The sequence below is a fragment of the Girardinichthys multiradiatus genome, chromosome 8 (genome assembly GCF_021462225.1).
Source record: "Girardinichthys multiradiatus isolate DD_20200921_A chromosome 8, DD_fGirMul_XY1, whole genome shotgun sequence".
Lineage (NCBI taxonomy): Eukaryota > Metazoa > Chordata > Actinopteri > Cyprinodontiformes > Goodeidae > Girardinichthys > Girardinichthys multiradiatus.
In genome coordinates, this window is record NC_061801.1 from 7100283 (window position 1) to 7121520 (window position 21238).

At 39.2% G+C, this 21238-nt stretch overlaps 1 protein-coding gene across 7 annotated transcripts in view; it reads right to left on the reverse strand.

Moving 5' to 3' along the window:
* The window catches only part of LOC124872448 (calcium/calmodulin-dependent protein kinase type II subunit beta), a 71490-nt gene that overhangs the window by 21920 nt on the left and 28332 nt on the right, over positions 1-21238 (reverse strand). For 4 of the 7 annotated variants that reach the window (XM_047372459.1, XM_047372463.1, XM_047372465.1 and 1 more), the window contains exons 7-14: positions 17901-18003; positions 11020-11103; positions 10845-10939; positions 10625-10747; positions 9144-9227; positions 6881-6923; positions 3943-4014; positions 2898-2935 (exon numbers count right to left, since the gene is read on the reverse strand). In XM_047372459.1, coding sequence (XP_047228415.1) covers positions 2898-2935; positions 3943-4014; positions 6881-6923; positions 9144-9227; positions 10625-10747; positions 10845-10939; positions 11020-11103; positions 17901-18003 — 642 coding nt within the window. The remainder of the gene's footprint in view (positions 1-2897; positions 2936-3942; positions 4015-6880; positions 6924-9143; positions 9228-10624; positions 10748-10844; positions 10940-11019; positions 11104-17900; positions 18004-21238) is intronic. The other 3 variants (XM_047372466.1, XM_047372464.1, XM_047372462.1) reach the window with 1 other exon arrangement.

Genomic DNA, 21238 nt, shown 5'->3' on the forward strand with positions numbered 1-21238 from the left:
TGACTGAATTAACTAGAACCAAGCAGGGAACATGAGGACAAACAAAGATGTAAACAATAATAAAAGCTGACCTAGCAAGAGGAGAGGGAGAACTAGAACTATAGAAACTAGACCTAAGGGACTAAACTAGGAGAGAGAACAAAATACCTAACATTAATAAACACAGCGAATCCAAGGAAGATACAGAACTAATAATCACAATAACAATAATAATGAAACCATTCTAAGTAAAGCAACACCAAGGGAACAAGGGCGAGAGGGAACCAGAACTGTTAGGAAAACAAAGGCAATAAACAACATGAATACAAACCACAAACCAGAACATCTAACTAAAGTAAACAAAACACAAAGCCACAAACTAAAGTCCATAAATGTCCAAACCCTGACAGCTAATAGTTTTATCTGAGTTATTGTTTAGTATGATTCTGTGTTGCATTTACCCAGAAGTCTGAACACAGATTTAGGAAGAACATCAAGTCAGAACACAGTGGGAGTTGCTCACTGCTAGGTGAACAGGCTAAATACCAATAACAAAACTTCTCAATACCAAATAATTTTCTGCATTCAGACGGTAAAGGAACATGACACAAGTGCAGTTGAAACCAGATATTAAATTATACCGTACAGAAAGGTATACACCTGTTGTTTTTTTACTGTCTGATATTAAATCAGACTAAATTTCAATCAAAACTAGTCCTATTTATACATAGTTTCTATTTTTGTCTGTGGAAAAATGAGAGGATTTCCTTCACAGTCAAGGCATTTTCATGTTTTATTGCCTCACAACCTGAAATTAAAATAGATTTTTTTGTACCATTTCATTTACAGAACTTGCCTAAACTTGCATTATTGCATTATTTTTTTTTATTGTGAACAACAAATAGGACACAATAACAGAAAACCTCAGCGTGCATAACTGTTCATCCTCCCCCTAAAGTCAGTACTTTGTAGTGTTACCTTTTGCAGCAATTGCAGCTGCAAGTCGCTTTGGACAAGTCTATATGAATTTGCCACATCTTGCCACTGCGATTTATGCCCATTCCTCAAGGTGGAACTGCTCTAACTCCTTAATGTTGGACAATGTTCACCTGTGCATGATTTGGTTTGACCCAAATCATGCAGTTTTAAAGGCAATTCTACCAAATTCTAAAGTAATGTGTGTAAACTTCCGAATTTAAAGAAAGTAAAGAAAATCTTTCTAAAACAATTCTCTCGCATTATTCTGCCCTTTTTCAAACAGAAATATGTTTGGTAATCCAAACTGGCCTAAAACATGAAAGGTTTGGTCAGATTTTAGGTCAGACTGTGTCATTTATAAAGCGTACAGAACAACATTAAGAATGTGGCGGATTTAATAAGATATAAACCACAAGACGTACAAATGAACAGTTTATTTTCACACTTTCACAGTGTCTTAAATATACGATAGTCATATTAAATTTTGTGGGTTGCTCAGGATGCCCCAAAATGTCCAAATTGACGGTCAGGTGACCTTTTCAATCTGGAACCAGGAATTGGAGCATATCAAAAATACAACACATATTTTATATCCTTTATTAAATCTCACCAACTCACCATGCTGCTTCCTAACATTGATCTGCACGTTGGTCTGACAAATACACAGCATTATATGACAGATTTTCCAACATGTGGCTGAACTGCTAAAGGGCGGTGCTGCCAAAGTTTCTGACCAAGTCATGCAGATTGTTTTAACATAAATCCCTGCCTCATTTTCTCTTCTTTCCTTGGCTTCCAACTAATTTTTAATCCTGTTTAAGATTCTCTGGATTACATTTAGAGCCTTGGGTTGTCTCTCTAAATTAAGGAACCAGCAACCAGGATTACCACTAAGAATGCAAGGTTTGTGGGCTGGATGTGTAAACACTGGAAACCTTTATAGGAGCAGCTCTGGAACCATTTATTGAGATTTTGTTTCTATCATTTCTTCAGCTTGCAGTTGTGCTTTTATAAGATGCATGTTAAGGCTTTCTAACTGACTAACTATGCAGCTTACTGGAGCTGTTCTTCCAGTATACACAGAGGCTTCCCACTGAGTCGTGCAAACACAGCATATACACAACACATGGAATACAGGTTTCCAACAGTGGTACACAGGATACTGCAAAGACACACACACACACACACACACACACACACACACACACACACACACACACACACACACAACAGAAAGCAGCAGACTGCAAACACTTCAGAGACTTGAGATAAAAAAAAAAAGAAGCGCACCAACAATGTCAGAATCCAAATTACTGCACATTCAGCATCTAAGTAGTCTCTTCGGGGAGTTAAACTCTGCAGACATTAATTCTTTAATGAGATTTGCTTTGGCACTGAAGGAATATTCTGTGTGAAAAATGTCTGCAGCAGAGCGGTGCAAAGTGCCCGCTGAGCCAAATCAAGGAGAGATGTGAATCAGATGGGAATTTCAGAGGATTTAAACTAACTTTTCAAAATAAAAGAGCACAATATTACTTTTGTCATGCATATCATGCTTACCTATATGAATTGTTGTATTTACTTTTAGTATGTTAAATTATGATTTAACTAAATATGCCACCTAGGTCTCCTCTTCATGATTGACAGATTTAAACTACAGAACAAACACATGCAGTCCTTGTCTATGAAGTCCTTTGCTAGGAGTCAGGCAGAATGAGCTTTGGCATTGCCTCTGATTTTCAACATTAGAGTTAAAAGGTCCTGCAAAGTAATGACTCATGCTGTGCCTTTAAGGCCAAAACTCTGCATTACCTAACAATGTCTAACTACAAGTCATCACTAATAAAATAAAAATGGATCAAACCAGAGTCAGAGGAGGAGTCAGACATGCACATAAAGGACACAAATAAGGAATGAAATTAAAAGACAATCTAGCCTACCTTGACATCGGCCTTCTTGTTGAGGAGACTCTTGGCTGCTGCAGAGAGGCAGAAGGACACACCCTCAGATGGAAGAGTACACATCATAAATGTTCAGATGACCACAACTCCTAAAATCTCATCACACAAATGCACATGCACTGTTAATTATGCATGCATGAAAAAACTGCACCTGCTTAAAAGCAAACTTGAAATACTATAGATAAATGGAAAAGAAATAGAAAACAAAAAAACCCTTATTTAGTGGAAAACACCCAAACTCTTATTCAAACAACATAAAAAAACCTCCATCCAACTGGCACTTCCTAACCATGATTCGTTGTTCAGAGCATTAGATAAGCAGAGGGCATCAGCAATGAGGGGAGGGAAAAAAGTCTAATTCTCCATATAATCCTAACACACTCATACACAGCTGCAGCTACACAGGGGATTAGGAATGGAGCTATGGAGGAAGTGGAATAGAGCTGCAGGTAAACGGTAATGGGTTAGTTAATCTCAAGAGTAGGCTGGAGTTCATTGATGGGTGCAGCAGGATGTGGGGGCAAAAACACACACTCTAGGAGGCCATAGAGAATGTGCTCTGGTGCTGAAATACTTTTTGTGATAGTATAAACGACATAAAGAGCAACGGTTGGGCTGACATTAATCCTTCATCAGAGTGACACTAAAGCTCTGTGTGCAGCTAACCTCCAGCGACTTTTTTTCTTTCAACTCACGTTTAAAACCTGACATTTTAAATGGTGCATACATTCTTTCATACATGCACCTTCCGATTCCTAGCACAACAAAAAAAGAGATGAGGATTAATACCTTCATCTCACAGATGAGTGATGAAGCTGCTTACCTTGGCAAATATTTAAGGAGCAGTAAAGGTGAATGGAGCGAGAGAAAAAGATTTAAAGCGAGAGATTAAAACAAGCCAAGAGAGTGTGTGGTGTGATTTTAGAAGATTTCCATTTAACTGTGTCACATCAGAGAGGCTTTTCAGGCTTAAAGGGGGGTAAGGAAGATGATGGTTAAATATTCACATCTGAGGTGGATTCACCTTGTTCCACAATGCCAGCGGTGGTTCCTGCCACCCCGCTGACGGCAGCTGGAGCCGTGGTCTGTCGACCCACTGAAACACAGCGGAGAGAGATGAGTGGATTGGACAAGAAAGAACCAGTAATATCATGTACTTCAGGATTTTTTACTTCAGTTAAGAGGAATGCTGAATTAGCTTATATTCTGCTTTGCCAAAACATTCATAGCCCCTGAACTGCACATTTTTCCACGTTACAATGTTTACATTTATTTCACTGCAATGTTTGTGTGACAGTCCAACACTACATATGTGGAAGGAAAATGGAAATGCTTTTGAAAATGTTTCAAAAATACATAAAAATCTGAAAAGTGTGGTGCGCATTTGTTTTCAGCCCTTTTAACTCTGATACCTCTAAATAAACTCCAGTGCAACCAATTGTCTTCAGAAGTCACCTAATTGGTAAATAGAGTTCACCTATGTGTAATTTTTATCTCTGTACAAACCTGTATAAATCTATTCTGTTCTGCAAACCTACCAAGACATAATCTAAACTGACAACCGAGGAAGGAGAGCAATAATAAGAGGAGCAGCCAAGAGGCCTATGGTAACACTGGAGAACCTGGAAAGGTCCACAGCTCAAGTGGGACAATCTGCAACTCTATTAGTCGTGAACTACATAAATCTAACCTTACTTAAACAGTGGCAAGAAAAAAAGTTGTTGTTAAAAGAAAGTTTGCAGTCTGCAACCATCTGTGTCAGGGTTTGACATTTTTGGACTTTGTTTGTGGCTTTGTGTTTGTTTACCTTTTGCTTAGATGTTTCTATTTTGGTTTTTGTATCATGTTTATTAGTTCTTTTTCTCCTTCTACCGCCCCCTAGTGTTTTCCTTCTTAAGTTCCTTTATGGTTGTATTCTTTGTATGGTTTATTATTATTATTACTATCATCATCATTATTAATATTATTATTGTAATTATTATAGTTCTTTCTCTTCCTTGGATTCTCTAGTTTAATTTCTCTTTTCGTATCTTTGTGTCTATTTATGTTTTAGTATTTGTTCCTTTGCACTCTTCTTGTTTACTAATTTATTTTCTGTTTCCTTTCCAGTTTATTCAGTCAGTTTGGTTAGATTTGTTTTCTTTTGTATTCAGGTTTTCTTTATGGTTTTTTTTTTGTTTGTTCTCAGGTTGTTATTGTTGTTCCTATGTTCCCTCTAGTTTCTCTGTTTACTTTAGTCATGATTATTCTAGTTTTCTTATTCCCCATTTGATTATTTATGTTTGTCTATAGGTTTGCTTGGTCTGTGTTTCTGTTTATTGTTTATTAGTTACTTTGCCCATCCTCAGTCTTTGTATTTGTTTCACCTGTTCCTTCTGCCTCCCTGCTTCCTTGTCACACCTGTTCCCTGTTTCTTTGATTACCTGCCCTTTGTTATCCCTCAGTATATTAGTTGGTTGTGTGTCATTGTTTGTTGCTGGTTCCTGTTCGTCACAACCCCGTTCTCTACCATGACTATGCTTCGCTTGGAAATCGATACTACGTTTTTCCATGAGTTCCTGCAGTGTTTTGTAACTTTTTGATCTTTGAGAATAAACTAAAAAATTACTAAGATGCGGATGCCAAGCTCTTGTCTGCACTTTGGTCCGATCCAAAACCCCACCTTGACAATCTGGCCCAAGACAAGTAGCAGGCATTGGGTCTATTGGGTCTATTGCGAGACGTGGTCAATCAATTAATATGTGCATTAATTTTGGAGGTATTGAGGAGCAGAGCTACGAGAGCGAGTGGATATACATATATTTTTTTTAAATAGGAAGTGTTCTTGCACTTCTGTTGGTATACTTCAGAAGTATCTAGAAACGGAATGAAACGGAGCAAGAAGAGAAACATGTAAACTGAGTGAGCATCTGGTCCAGCCCTATGTGGTTGTTTTGTGGAATGTGAGAAAAATGCAACCACCCCGCACCCTCCCTCCCATGGTCCACAAAACGTTCTGGTAGACCAGGTCTGGTCCATGGAGAACAAAAGGTTGGGGAGCCCTGATTACACAGCAAATTAGAAAAGGTGTTCTGATCAGATGAGACAGAGGTTGAACTTTCTGGTCCACATGCAAAACATTATTTATGGTAAAACACGGTGGTGACAGCATCATGCTGTGGGGATGCTTTTCTACAGCACGGATAGAAAAACTAGTCAGAGTTGACTTAGGGGACTGAACACAAATGCACACCATACTTTTCAGATTTTTAGGTGCAAAAACTTTATGATCATGTATAATTCTCCTTCTAGGTCACTGTATTATGCACTACTTCAGTATGTATAATACGTAAAATCCCCAATCAAACACATTGGAGTTTCCTCAGATGGATGACCTGTCATTTTCTTGGTACATTGAGATTGGATCTGTGTATTGCTTGAACTCAAAAGCATAGCTCAAACATAGGCTGACAAAATAATCATCTGCAGTAAAGGGAACTTTCCGTTTCTCTTTATTCCACTGAACACCTGGCAATATCATTTAACTGCAGCTGCTGAATGAAGTTTTTCCTACCAGAAATACTGCAACACATCAATGGTCTAATTAAGAAAAGACAATAGTTCAGCCAAGTGACATCTCCAGTCAGAGGCACAAATCACAACTGTAGGGAACTAAAACCTGATAGGATACAGGTTTTCTGAGGCTTTCTCAGCCACTTCATCAGATTTTTGTAGCCCTGCATACTTGGAGAAATGCTCTACATTTGTACTGTATATACAACTAATGAATCCAATATGAGGTTTGCCATAACAAAAAGCAAGTGAATATTTCTGCAGTGTGCCCTGCTTACAATCCTGCCACCCATTAACCTCCCTATGCATAAATGAGCGTGAACTTTTGTGTGGGTGTGCGTTTATGTGAAGGACAGATGGCATGTTACCCTGTTCTCCTCATTCCCATCTCATTAGAACACAGTTCTTACCAGAAAAGTTCCTGGAGACCAGCATTGTGGTTAATATGGCTCCCTGAGGTTAAAAAGAAGATGAGAGCCATTATGATAAAGCCAAGTAAACACACGAGCGTATTGGTTTCGTGTCTGAATGAGTCTTGCAACATTATCCCATTGCTATCCAACAAAATGTCTGAAATCACTTACATTAAAAGTACAGTATTTTACATTTATACACTAACAAGCAAATTGCCTCGTCCTAATTGCAAATATTCTCTAAGTCAATGGTCTAATGGAAGTTTAAACCATGCAACATATTTAAATCATACATTTCAATGTTTGAAACAATTTAATATATATATCTGAAATTAAAAAAAGTTAAATACGTGTTTTACTCTTTTTTTGCAAAGTACGTCCAGTTTTAGAAGAGACAGAAGATGTTATCCATCAAGCCAGGCATGTTGTAGCCTGAAAATCATTTATTCAAAGCAAACTGGACTTTATTCTAAATTGTAGACCGTTATTAGTGGTAAAGGGGTTGCACCACCATCTCTGGGGAACAGATTCCCAGAACTCTTTTACATTTGCTCCACTGGGGAGTGACCAACACCTGCCTTCTCAAACTCCTTTTAAAGCCTCTTTCCTTATACACTCACTGGCCACTTTATTATGTACACCTGTCCAACTGCTCATTAACACAAATTTCTAATCAGCCAATCACATGGCAGGAACTCAGTGCATTTAGACATGTAAACATGGTCTAGACAATCTGCTGCAGTTCAAACCGAGCATCAGAATGGGGAAGAAAGGTGATTTAAGTGACTTTGAACGTGGCATGATTGTTGGTGCCAGACAGGCTGGTCTGAGTATTTCAGAAACAGCTGATCTGCTGGGATTTTCACGCACTACCATCATTAGGGTTTACAGAGAATGGTCCGAAAAAGAGAAAATATCCAGTGAGCGGCGGTTCTGTGGGCGCAAATGCCTTGTTGTTGCCAGAGGTCAGAGGAGAATGGCCAGACTGGTTTGAGCCGATGGAACGGCAACACTAACTCAAATAACCACTCGTTACAACCAAGGCATGCAGAAGAGCATCTCTGAACGCACAACATGTCGAACCTTGAGGCGGATAGGCTACAGCAGCAGAAGACCACACCAGGTGCCACTCCTGTCATCTAAGAACAGGAAACTGAGGCTACAACTCGCACAGGCTCACCAAAATTGGACAATAGAAGATTGGAAAAACGTTGCCTGGTCTGATGTGCCTTGATTTCTGCTGTGACATTCGGATGGTAGGGTCAGAATTTGGTGCCAACAACATGAAAGGATGGATCCATCCTGCCTTGTATCAACGGTTCAGGCTAGTGGTGGTGGTGTAATGGTGTGGGGGATATTTTGAGCATCGTGACAACGCCACAGCCTACCTGAGTATTGTTGCTGACCATGTCCATCCCTTTATGACCACAGTGTACCCATCTTCTGATGGTTACTTCCAGCAGGATAACGCGGCATGTCATAAAGCACGAATCATCTCAGACTGGTTTCTTGAACAAGACAATGAGTTCACTGTACTCAAATGGCCTCCACAGTCACCAGATCTCAATCCAATAGAGCACCTTCGGGTGTGGTGAAATGGGAGATTTGCATCATTTGTGATGCTATCATGTCAATATGGACCAAACTGTCTGAGTAATGTTTCCATTACCTTGTTGAATCTATGCCACGAAGGATTAAGGCAGTTCTGGAGGCAAAAGGGGGTCCAACCTGGTACTAGCAAGGTATACCTAATAAAGTGGCCGGTGAGTGTATATCTTCTCCCTTTCTCACTAGAACAAAGATGGGGCTCTGTTCCTCCTGTGCTCTTCCGGGGACTTACAGGAAAATCTGACTTTCGAGGAGTTTTAGGCCTAAACAAGAGATTGTTTTTACAATGCATCCCATTGGTAGAAATGTGTACAAGAAATATCTATATTTGATCATATTGCCTTGAAATATTCCAATCGGTTAGAGTGTAAGGAGTCAAAATCTTACTGAGACGATTCATGATTCATGGTAGAGTCATCAAGTGAGACACTAGTGGATGGTTCCTGCTTCATAAAGATAAAATGTACTGGGTTTCATCTATTATTTCTCAGATATTTTTCAGTACATAGCCAATACAATTAACTGATACTGATAATAATTTTATAATAATTTCTAATAAACTCATAATGGTATTGGATTTGTAAAATATAATGTAGATCCGGAGCAACAGATGAAGAGAAATTTCTTCTTGACCTATTCAGTGTTTTCACACCTTCAGTTTCCGCCTGGCGTTAAACTTCTTCAGGCACTCGACTGTCTCCTGTCTGTGCATCATGGAGGCCACTGTTGAGCGTTGCTGCGGGGAGACAAAGAGAGAGAGAGATGCTGAAAATAAAACATCACAGAAGAGCAGATCTGGCACTGACAGACTTATGTGGGCAGACGGTGCAGGAGAGCCTCAGCTTTGCACAACACATTTGTTGATTCCGAGGCTCCTGATGTTCCAAGCCTAAATGGATTCACATCGCTTTCATAAATTCCTGCCAAAGTATTTTAAGTGTACGCTAGGTTATGGAGCTGAGCCAGCTGTCGGTAAATACAGCAAACTGAACTACAAAGGCTAAATGTATCTGAGGCATATCTGACCTTAGGAAACCACTGTTTGTAGCTGAATCTCAAACCAACTCAAAGCAAAACAAAAGTGAAACCTTCCTACAAGGACTTTAACACCTTCAGAATATAATTTTGTTTACAGTACAAAACCTATCCCATCCTAAACTCTATTAGGGTTGACTATGAAAACAGTTGGATGTACACCTCAACAAGGAAATGCCAACTTTCATACTTTACACCTACTTGCCAACTTAGATCCAGCTATGCCCCCAGGCAGCTTATCAGCATAGGTGGGCCGAGGTGATGTTAGATGGAATGGTGAAAAAGAATTACATTACATTTACAACTTTAGACTTGATGATGAAATGCATGAACTGAGTGTATTTCACCTCCACATACAGTTGAAACTATATATTTACATACACTGTATACAGACACAAAACCTTTTTTTTCCAGACTAATATTTTCCTGTTTTAGGTCAGTTAGGATTACCAACTTTATTTCTATTTGCTAAATGAAAGAATTTTTATTAGAACTCGTATGTACTTAGAAACTTGCAAACATTTCCTTAATATTTGCTTGCATTTTCTTCATCACAGGTGTGCCTTCAGTTAACTCAAATGTTGTGAATAACCCCATCAGTACTTTACAAAACCATCATCTGGGCTTCCCTAAACTGTTCAAAAGAAAGTACTGAAAAATAAAGATGTTCATCAATCATTATTCTGGCATTTAGCAAACAGAAATTATTTTGGTAATCTTAACTGACCTAAAACAGGAAATTTTGTTGTCATTTTATGCAACGTATGTAAATGTCTGGTTTCAACTGTATAATATCCTGAACGCACTTGAAAAACTATAGAACCGATGTTTTATTGAAGAGCAAGATGAGAGTTACTCTCTGAGAAAAGTTACACTTTTGGCGTTCTCTGACACTAAATGTCCAGAACAAGCTGGCCTGGTATCTGCTCATGTCAGAGATAAATTGCATGTTTGGAAACAGATGGTGGGAAGATTTGCCAGCTTCAATCAGATGTTCTGAGACTCCCAATTAGGCCTTTACAAATTAGTCAGAGGAGGTGATGAAATATTGTTTTCTGTCAGCAGTGGTGGGATACTGGATATGTGAATGCTACTTACACAGACCCATGGGTGCTTCAGAGCCTCTTGGGCAGTGATTCTCTTGGCAGGGTTGATAGTCAGCATCTGGTTGATCAGATTTTTAGCCTCAGGAGTCACTGTGTCCCACTCTGGAGAGGGAAACTAACCGAACCCATTCATACACACACATACAATAAATATGCATGTGGCAACATTTTTAATTTAAAGTCAGAGAAAAGCACAGGAACAACCAGCTCACATCGTACGCTCCAGCTTTGATCTGCTGGTATAGCTTGTGTTGGTCCTCGTCCCAGAACGGAGGGTACCCAACCAACAGAATGTAAAGGATCACACCTACACACAGAAACATATTTTTGAGTGACGAGCTGGAGAACAAGGAGGCGGCAGCATGAAGACATAAACAAAGAGCTTACCACATGCCCAGATATCTACAGGTTTTCCATACGCCTCCTTCCTCAGTACCTCTGGGGACAAGTAACCAGGAGTACCTGCAAAGCCTGCAAACAGAAACATAAGCAAAGTAGGGCACAAGTTATTTGCTTCAGTTTCTTTTTAGATGAAGAACAGGTTTTTCATGTTGGAGATCCTTTTCATATTTTGTTGTTTAGGTGATCTAAAAAAAACGTTCTAACTGGGTTGGTGAATAGTGCAGAGGTTTTTTTGGTTAAACATGACCTTAATATGTTCCTGACAAAAATGATTTCCCAAAAGCAGTAGGCCAAACACTAGGCAGACATCAGAATGTATGCCAAAAATATGTTCCAGAGGAAACAAACTTAGTTATGTGCAACTAAAAAACTTTCATCCATTCACTCTTTTTCACGTATTAAATGTCAGATAATTTAAGTAACAGGTCCTGGAGGGAATTCCAGACATTCTTGTTCACAGTAACATTTCCCAAATCCTCCTGGGTCATTCCAAAGCACTCCAATGCAATAAGGGATACATAGCCTTTTTTCCATTGCTTGTGGAAAACCCAGAGTGAGTTTCAATACAAATTTAGCCAGGTAAGTTACCTTTCCCAGGCCCTTGCTTTCACGGTTAAGAGGCCATGGTTTGAGTTAGGTCTTTCCAGATTTCCCCCAGGTTGTGTGCAGCAGTGGTAATGGCGGAGGTGAGTGTACAAATTTATCATTTTTATACCATTGATTTGTCACAAACAGTAGTTTCAGATGGTTTTAAGCAAGAAAATAGAACTCAAAACAAAAATGAGCCTGCTTTGAATTGTGCTTTCAGAGTTTTTGGAGCAGCAGAGCTCCACTTACAGACCGGTCTGGTTAATAAGATAAGCTAAAGTAACCAGGCTGTTAGACTTGGAATTCCCTGTAAACATAGCCTGATCTGAGCCGGCACTCAGGGATTTCCCGCTACCTGTTATCTCTTTGTGGCAGCTGAACGTGAATAAAAAGTATTTAGTATACGTGGTGAATATCTGCAAGTACCAGAATATAAAATGTAATCCTTGACATTTTAAGGTAATGTAGGAATTAATTAACTGTTTAGAGACAGTTCTATCAGAAAAATATTTTAATACATTACCCCTTAACGATCAAACAGAGCACTTCCCCTTTTTCTTGTACAGACAAACTATTGATTTCTCAGAAACTGTCGTTTTGTGTTTTCATGGTTTTATGAAGACAGCTGTGCAGGAGAAGAGACCACAGTTTCAGGCTTGGATGCAGTTTCCCTGAAGCTCCCAGGGATCCTCTTCAGCCCCGTTTCCTGCCATAATTTTTTCCACTGTCTATGTATCTTCTACTTTATATTATACATATATTATACTATTTGCTTATGATTAGACAGTCGATTCCCTGTATTTCTGGACTATTTATCAGTTTTATCAGGGAGTTTCTTCCAATAAATAAAATATGAAAGACATTCTTCTGTTTGTGCTGTATCTTATATGAGTTTACCTAATTATTATATTAGTAAAAGAAAAATAAATGTGTTAATCAGTTCTTGGCAGTTATTGTAAATGAATCATGTAGTTGTAAAGGAACAACTCTGGCCCAATGCAGGTTGGTAAAGACTTAAATGTAATATAATGATTTAAACTAATGGATCCCGTGCAACTCAAGGAATAATGGATGTAATTAATCAACTATATGGCTCTAAGGTTGCTCGTTATCTGCTATCATTTATCAGCTGAAACGAAAAAAAATTTCTTAGCTAAAAGTCTTTTAAAGGGAGCAAAGGAATATAGCCATCAACTGGACAGAAGGTGTATTGCAGTTTTCTTTACAGCTTCCCCATACTTCATTAGTCTGATTTAAATAAATGATCTGTGGCATTCGTGAGCAATGGAAACAAAAATTCCCTGGGATTCCTATTACCCATGTAAAACAAATCCTGGGGCTTTAAATTCCAGGGTGTTTCGTGGAAAAGGGGCTATAATCCCCCTAGCATGAGCTGGCACTGTAATAGAACCTTTTTTCCAAAGGGATATGCCCACAAAGCTGTTTGAAATGAAAGTGGCAAGCAGACATCGCAATCAAAATGCTAAACCACCTCAGCTGAGGTTGTTGATGAAAAGGTGTAGCACCTCTGGTACGACCCCCATTCTTTCACTTATGATACATTTCTGAGGACCATAGGCTGGGGTTGAATTATACAGTAGATAGACAAGTAAATCAAGAGAGCCCACCCTTCCCCACAACAGACCAAAGCAATGCCCTCATTACTAAAAAAAGATCAGATCCTTCCATTTAATGTCAAGAACAATCATTCATCTCACATGTTTTTCTTGTTAGGTAACCTCAGGGTCTTTTTGCTTTTTGAAGAAGATGTACAGGGGTTGGACAATGAAACTGAAACACCTGGTTTTAGACCACAATAATGTATTAGTAGGGTTTAGGGCCTCCTTTTGCAGCCAATACAGCGTCAATTCGTCTTGGGAATGACATATACAAGTCCTGCACAGTGGTCAGAGGGATTTTAAGCCATTCTTCTTGCAGGATAGTGGCCAGGTCACTACGTGATACTGGTGGAGGAAAACGTTTCCTGACTCGCTCCTCCAAAACACCCCAAAGTAGCTCAATAATATTTAGATCTGGTGACTGTGCAGGTCATGGGGTCACTTTCATGTTCATCAAACCAATCTTTCACCTGTCTTGCTGTGTGTATTGGTGCACTGCATTCAGGATACAATGTTTGAACCATTGGGTGCACATGGTTGGGTAGTTCTTGGCAGTGACGTGCCCATCTAGCACAAGTATTGGGCCAAGGGAATGCCATGATATGGCAGCCCAAACCATCACTGATCCACCCCCATGCTTCACTCTGGGCATGCAACAGTCTGGGTGGTACGCTTCTTTGGGACTTCTCCACACCGTAACTCTCCCAGATGTGGGGAAAACAGTAAAGGTGGACTCATCAGAGAACAATACATGTTTCACATTGTCCACAGCCGAAGATTTGCGCTCCTTGCACCATTGAAATCGACGTTTGGCATTGGCATAAGTGACCAAAGGTTTGGCTATAGCAGCCCGGCCGTGTATATTGACCCTGTGGAGCTCCTGACGGACAGTTCTGGTGGAAACAAGAGAGTTGAGGTGCACATTTAATTCTGCCGTGATTTGGGCAGCCGTGGTTTTATGTTTTTTGGATACAATCCGGGTTAGCACCCGAACATCCCTTTCAGACAGCTTCCTCTTGCATCCACAGTTAATCCTGTTGGATGTGGTTCGTCCTTCTTGGTGGTATGCTGACATTACCCTGGATACCGTAGCTCTTGATACATCACAAAGACTTGCTGTCTTGGTCACAGATGCGCCAGCAAGACGTGCACCAACAATTTGTCCTCTTTTGAACTCTGGTATGTCACCCATATTGTTGTGTGCATTTCAATATTTTGAGCAAAACTGTGCTCTTACCCTGCTAATTGAACCTTCACACTCTGCTCTTACTGGTGCAATGTGCAATCACTGAAGACTGGCTACCAGGCTGGTCCAATTTAGCCATGAAACCTCCCACACTAAAATGACAGGTGTTTCAGTTTCATTGTCCAACCCCTGTAGGTCTGTTAGCATCTAAACGTCCAGCCATGACCTTCCCACTGCACTGGGTTGGTTTGCAGTTGACAGTAAAGCAAGATATCCCACAATGCATTGCATCACCACCAGTGGTAAATGGAAAAGGTGAGTGTAAATATCTATCGTGTTTATACCATAATTTGTCCCAAAAAGTAGTTTTAAGATGTTTTTAAGCAAGAAAGTAGACCTCAAAACTTCATCTGTGCAGTCAGTTAATCAAGAGTGAGCCTACTTTTCCTAAGGTTGGCTTGTCATGTAAACCTAACTTAGTGTGGAGACAGTTTCATTATCCCTTTGACTTGCATAGCATAATGCAGTTTTACCTTGGAACTATTTAATAACTGTATTTACCTCATTTATTCTTTTCAGTATTTTATTGGGATTGTGTTACATTCCTCCTTCGCTGGAACCTTTCTACTGTTGCCTGCTCTTATCTTTAAAGATTAAATGATCTATCTGCCTTTACTCTCAGAGGCAAACTGTTCCTGGGAGCCTTAATGAGTTTCCTCCACCCGCAGCATTCAACACCAGCTTCCTGCCTCTGTCAGACCAATCAATAGAAACTTTTTGCTCTTCTTACCTCAAATATTGACATGTCTAGATTTCACCTGGTTTGTCTTGGTTCTGTGTGAATTTGGTCAAAGGCAGCTTAGAGAGCTTGGAGGGTAGATGAAGACTTATCCAGGGATGCAATATCTAAATCAGTGTGATGGCAGCTACATTTGATAAAGCTGCCAATGCTGCCAAGCTGGAAATGCTTCATTCCATATCTGTTAATATCTGGAATTTTTTCATCATAAAAGTAGCTTGCTGTCCCTGTTTTAACAAAGCTACAGAATAAACATGCCACCAAGCACAAAATGTTTTCCATTGCAGCTAGGAAATATTTCAGATAATCACAGCAGTGAGTGCTGTTCAAAAATAGATGAAGTACAGGCAGAGCCTTTACTTTGGTGCAGCATTTTTATATAGATCTTTGCCTTGGCTCTGGATGAAAAAACAGTAGATGTAGATCACTTGTCTCAGTCAGTACAAGCACTTTTCATCTCTAGGATCCATTTATTTTTGCTTCCTAAACAGAAAACCACTGACTTTGTTGTGAAATTAATGGCTATTATTACTCAGGCAATATACAGTAAAAATGCTGCACAGAAATATAGAAACAGACAGTGGCAAAATATCAGCCATTCAGTTGCACCCCTTGTTAAAGTGAGTGGAAGAAAAACTGGTTGTGGGGAAAACTGTCCTAACTCAAAGCATAACTGAGCAGTCTTTCTAGATTCTGGCCTTAAAATCAGATGTAATACCAAGAGCTCTGAGGCAATAATCTTCAAGCTGAAAACGGGGTGGGGGAAAGAGAAAGACTTGCAGCAGATATTCCAATAGTTTCTTTAAAGATTTCATAAAGCTGGGACAGCTTAAAGGGCTGTCACTTAAACAATTGTATAAAGGTTGTCTCTTACTCCTCAATTGATATTTCAATCCAAAAGACACACGAGTTTCAAATCTTAGTCACATTTCAAAATACTGTCAACTTACATACAGTTGAGCTCAAAATTATTCATACAGCTGAAAGATTTAGCTTTCAAATAATTTTCATACAGCCTAGAAGGTGTTTTAGGTTAGGACATGTCCTTTCAGATAGGCATCTCCCAAAAGGTAAAATAATACAAATACAATCATTGTTAAAAATGACTACCTGTTTTAATTTATATTTTAATAAAAAATGGCATTTCAAATATAATTTACACTTCACAGGAAACAACTCAACTTGCAAACTAAACTGAAAGTTTCCAAAGTAGGATATAAAATAACCTAAAAAGTATTTTATAATAGGCATTTGTCTTGTGACATCACACTGCAGCATCTTTCTTCATTGACAGCCTCGCTAGCCATGACTGCTGTGTAGGAGTGTGGCTATTCCAATATTTGACCTCATATAAAGTGTGTTGAGGTTGAGAAACCAGCATTTCCAAAGGACATTGTCAGATACAGAAGACACTGAGGAAACACCAAACTCCCTCCCCCCCTTTGTTAAATTTACGGCCAGCATCACCATTAAACACATCTTGTTAGCTGTACATGTACCCATCACTATGGTGCTTCAGTGTAATGATGAGGAAGTCACGTTGCTCCACAAACTAGTTGCTGTTTGTTGTGTTCTGACCAACTTATACTGGAAAGGTGTTGCCAAACTTCTCCTAATTTGACAAGAGACACATTAATGTACAAAGAAATCATCCATGGGTTTATTTAAATTACTACTCTTTTTTTTAGTTTTTATGTGCATAAATGTGTGGGGTATAACCAGGGAACCAGCTGTTATTCCTGTACAACTGGTTTTATAACTATCAACATGTCTACATCTGTCTGACCATACTAGCGGGGTGGGTGCTAACATCATTCCATCCAGACGACAAAGTGATGCATCTTCTGGTAGTTATCCTGATGCTGTGGTGCGTATGTCAATTAAAACCTGAAGGAGTATGGTAGGGTGCCGCTTATATGAATGCTGTTAGTCCTTGACGCAGCTGTCAAGGGTTCAATTCCCAACCTTATGACTTCAGCTGTGCGTCTTCCCTTCTCTTTCTGCCCACTTCCTGTCTGACTACTGTTAATAAAGGACACAAAAATCCAATGGCAAAAAAAACTGATGTAGTAATGGTATTACCCATCCACCAGTACAAGGTCGGGTACCAAATCTGCCTTTCATCCATTTACTCAGTGTGAGCCAGACTGAACCATGAGCTCACTCATGTTCTGCAGATCTCTGCTGTGGGCCTTGCATTAACTACAGAACAACAGAGGATTTCTAACAACAAAACTGTGAAATCTAACACAGACAGCTGTAATGAAATGTGCAAAGCTTTAAGCTATCTAATTCACCGCCTAGTACCAATCGGGCATCAGTTCAAATACTTGCCTCTTGTTTTGGTCTGTGTGGAAGTAGGTTGACCAGAACCAGCACCCTACTCAAGAGCTTAATGTGTTTTTTCCACCGATCTTTGAGGAGTCAGACATAATTATATTAATGAAACAATTTCCTTCCTATGCTCTTATGTATGGACAAGAAAAGCAGAGCTATTGCAAAGTTGCAGTGTAACTGTAGCTTAAATTGAGTGTATAGAAATAGACTGAGTGTTCTCCTGCAATCACTACCCAACCTCAGGTGGTTAGTTAGTTTTAAGAATGTGTTGTACGATTATAGTTTGCCTTTATGCATGTTGCTGCAATGTTTGTGTGTATCTGTGTGTGCAACTTACCAAACCAAGCCTGCTGTTCTCCTTGAACCTCAATAGCCAGTCCAAAGTCAGCCAGTTTCACAGCTGCATTCTTACACTTGCTGGCCAGCAGCAGGTTCTCCGGCTGCAGGTGTAACAAACAGTCACAACAGCATTGTTATGTGAAGCAGAACCAAGTTGACTTTATAAAAGAGCAAGACTGGATCTGACCAAAGCAGTCAGCTGGGACCACTGACTGAGTCAGGAAAGAAAAACTACACAATGCTTACATAAAGCAATAACCTAAAGAATAAGATGTGATTTGGTGAAGAAAGGACTGAGGGTCATTTACGATGCCTTGCAAAAGTATTCATTATAAGTTTCCACATTCTGTCACAACAACCAGTTTAGTGCAGTTTTTTTATTTAAATGAAAAGCCAAAAGTGTGGTCTGCATTTGTTTTCAGCCAAATTTACTCTGATGCTATTAATTATATACCAGTGCAACCAACATATTTCAGAAGTCAGCACCTTAGGTAATAGGGTTGACCAGTGAATAATCTATACTCAGTATAAATGTAGTTGTTTTCTGAAGGCCTCAGAGGTTTGTTAGAGAACATTAGAGAACAAACAGTATAATGAAGACCAAGGAACACAGCAGACAAGTTAAGATGCTTTTCCTCAACAGGAAGAAGAAAGCTGGTCATATTTGATGGGAAGATGGATGTAATCAAATACAAGACAATCCAGCAAGAAAATATTTTAGTAGCTGCAAAAGACTTAAAATCAGGGCGTAGTTGGAATGATTTAGCTTAAAGTTTTTTCATGTACTATACTGGCCTAGTCAAAGTCCAGACCTAAATCTGATTGAGAATCTGTGGCAAGACTTAAAACAATTGATGCTGACAGATCCTCTCCATCCAATGGGCAAAACTTTTAATCTTCAGATGTTCCAAACTGGTAGAGATATACCGTAAAAACCTGCAGTTATAATTTGAAGGTGTTTCCACAAAGTATTTACTCTGAAGGCTTAATACAAATGCACACCCCACATTTACAGTTTTTATTTGTGAAAACAATCATGCATCGTTTTCCCCCACTTTATAATTATGAGCTACTTTATGTTGGTCTTTCACTAAAATGCATTGAAGTTTTAAAGTTCCAGTGGTATGTATACTTTTGCAAGGTGCTGTAAATTTTAAATTCTATTTCCTTTTGGAAGATGACCTCATTCACATCTGCACCACTTCCAGTCAATGCGGTGCCCATGTGTTATCTGAATGCACCCCTCCAGTCTCCTCCGTGGACATCCACATCAGCTTCCAACGTGCACATAGAACAAACACTGTGTGGACTACAAGAAGAGTCCAGGAGCACCCAGTGGAAAAAAGCACAAAGACTAGGAAGCTAACGGAGCTTTTTTAATCTGTCCTTAATTAGCAGTAATCTTAGACTAATAAATTACCATCACTGTTCAAAGAGCTAGTTCAGAGGTAGGGCAGATTTCAGTTTTTTCACGGCGGCAACAGCAGACAAGTAAGGCCTTCTCAAATGTCAGCTTCCTGTTCATCGCTGTCGGATTTTGACGTTAATCAAGTGTTGTAAACAAATGAAAGCCCACTAACTTCTAACTGTGTCTGCACTGTCTGTATCACTGGTGGCTGTAGTTTGATTATGCTGTTTGCATCATGTTGAGGAGGATCATCGTTGTGTCCACTCTGTTTTTTTGTTGTTGTTGTTTCTGTGCATTTTACGTCTTTCTTTGAGATTTTCCTTGCTTGTGATTTTTTTTATTATCTTTGTCTTTATACCAAAACATGAGTTATATATGTTCTCTTGGGGCAGATGTTCAGATCTCTAATGCACCTCCATGTTTGTTTCGCAGGTCTATTCTTTTTATTTCTTTTGGTGGGTTGTCATTATGATCATTTCCGGTTCTTTACAGTCGTGTGGAGAGTCGTGAGTCGATATCGTCATTTAAAGCAGACATTCTGATCCCTAAGTCTTTACTATTTCTGCAATATGATTAAATGGAATTATTGCAATAATGCAATAATGGAGTGCAACATATTTACATTAATAAGAACTATCACAACCTTACTGTTGCTTAAGAAAACTCTCTATCTCTTATAGTTTTCGTGAGATTAAAGGCAGCTCGGTTCCTCCAGCTTGTGAAGACTAATAATAGCTGTGGATGCAGCAGACACCCAGACTGAGACTGACAGATGGAGCTTAAAGCCTTTTTGCTGTTTTGTTTAATTCAGGGCGACTAAACACAGCTTGTCTGTTTGCAGTAGCAGTGTCTGTGATATTCTGATGCTGATCTAACAACGAGACAGAGGAAAGACACAGTGACTGATCTGTACAATTAAACAATAATCTGCCCACTGCTCCCACAGAGGGGCAGTTGCATGTGCGTATTCCTCCAGCTGTAGCATGTACTTCATGTCACCCCCTTGCCGGCTTATCTAAACTCCTAATCAGGTGTAGGTGGGCTTGATTTAGGCTGCCTAATGCAGCAAAGCTGAGAACATTTCTTCTTTACTCTTTGGTAAGTCATTCCTTTCTACTCTCACCCTTTGCTTCCTCTGGAGCATCAAAGCAAACTTTCCATGCAATCAATTTTATTCGACAACATTTTATTTACTGGAATCTGACTATATGTTATAATTTCCACAGATGACCTCAGTGGAAATCCGAAGCACCGTAGCTCACATCTGAGTGTTATAGCAAATGCTGTGAATACTTTTGTACTTATTACTGTTTAATGTTTCCTCGTTTTTTTTTTTTTACAAATTAAAAAACGTAAGTATCTGAAAAAACACTTTCACTCTGTCATTATGGGCTAATTGTGTGAACTGTATGCTGTAAGCAGTTAGTTTGGATGTTGTCATTTAGCTTGTTTGTATTGTAGGACATTTAATGATCAGAACACCAAATGTTTATAAATTGAGTAGAGAGTTTTTTTTATGTTTTGAACAAAGGGGGTGCTGCTAATTATCAATGTTCATGATGTTACTGATTATTGTGTCTATTCAGACTCTATAGATTGGTAAATTTTCCCTTTACATAGATTGTTGCAGCTCTGCTTTTTAGTGCTTCTACATCTAAAAAATTTGTTATGCTTTTTCTTAAAAATAAATGTTCACTGTGAGGAACAACATTGTGCTTCGTCCCCTTCCTACAGTCGAATTGAGCTCTGCAGAATGAGTAACAGATTAAATGAAAAGATAGCAAGTAATCCTGTTATTCTGGTTATTTCTTGCTCTCCTCCATCTTAGAGCAGTTATCTATTTTGGCGAAGGAAAGAAAAATCTGTTTTTGGTCCTTTTAGAAGCCGTTGCCTTCTTTAAAACCTATCTAATCTGTCTGGATTTACAG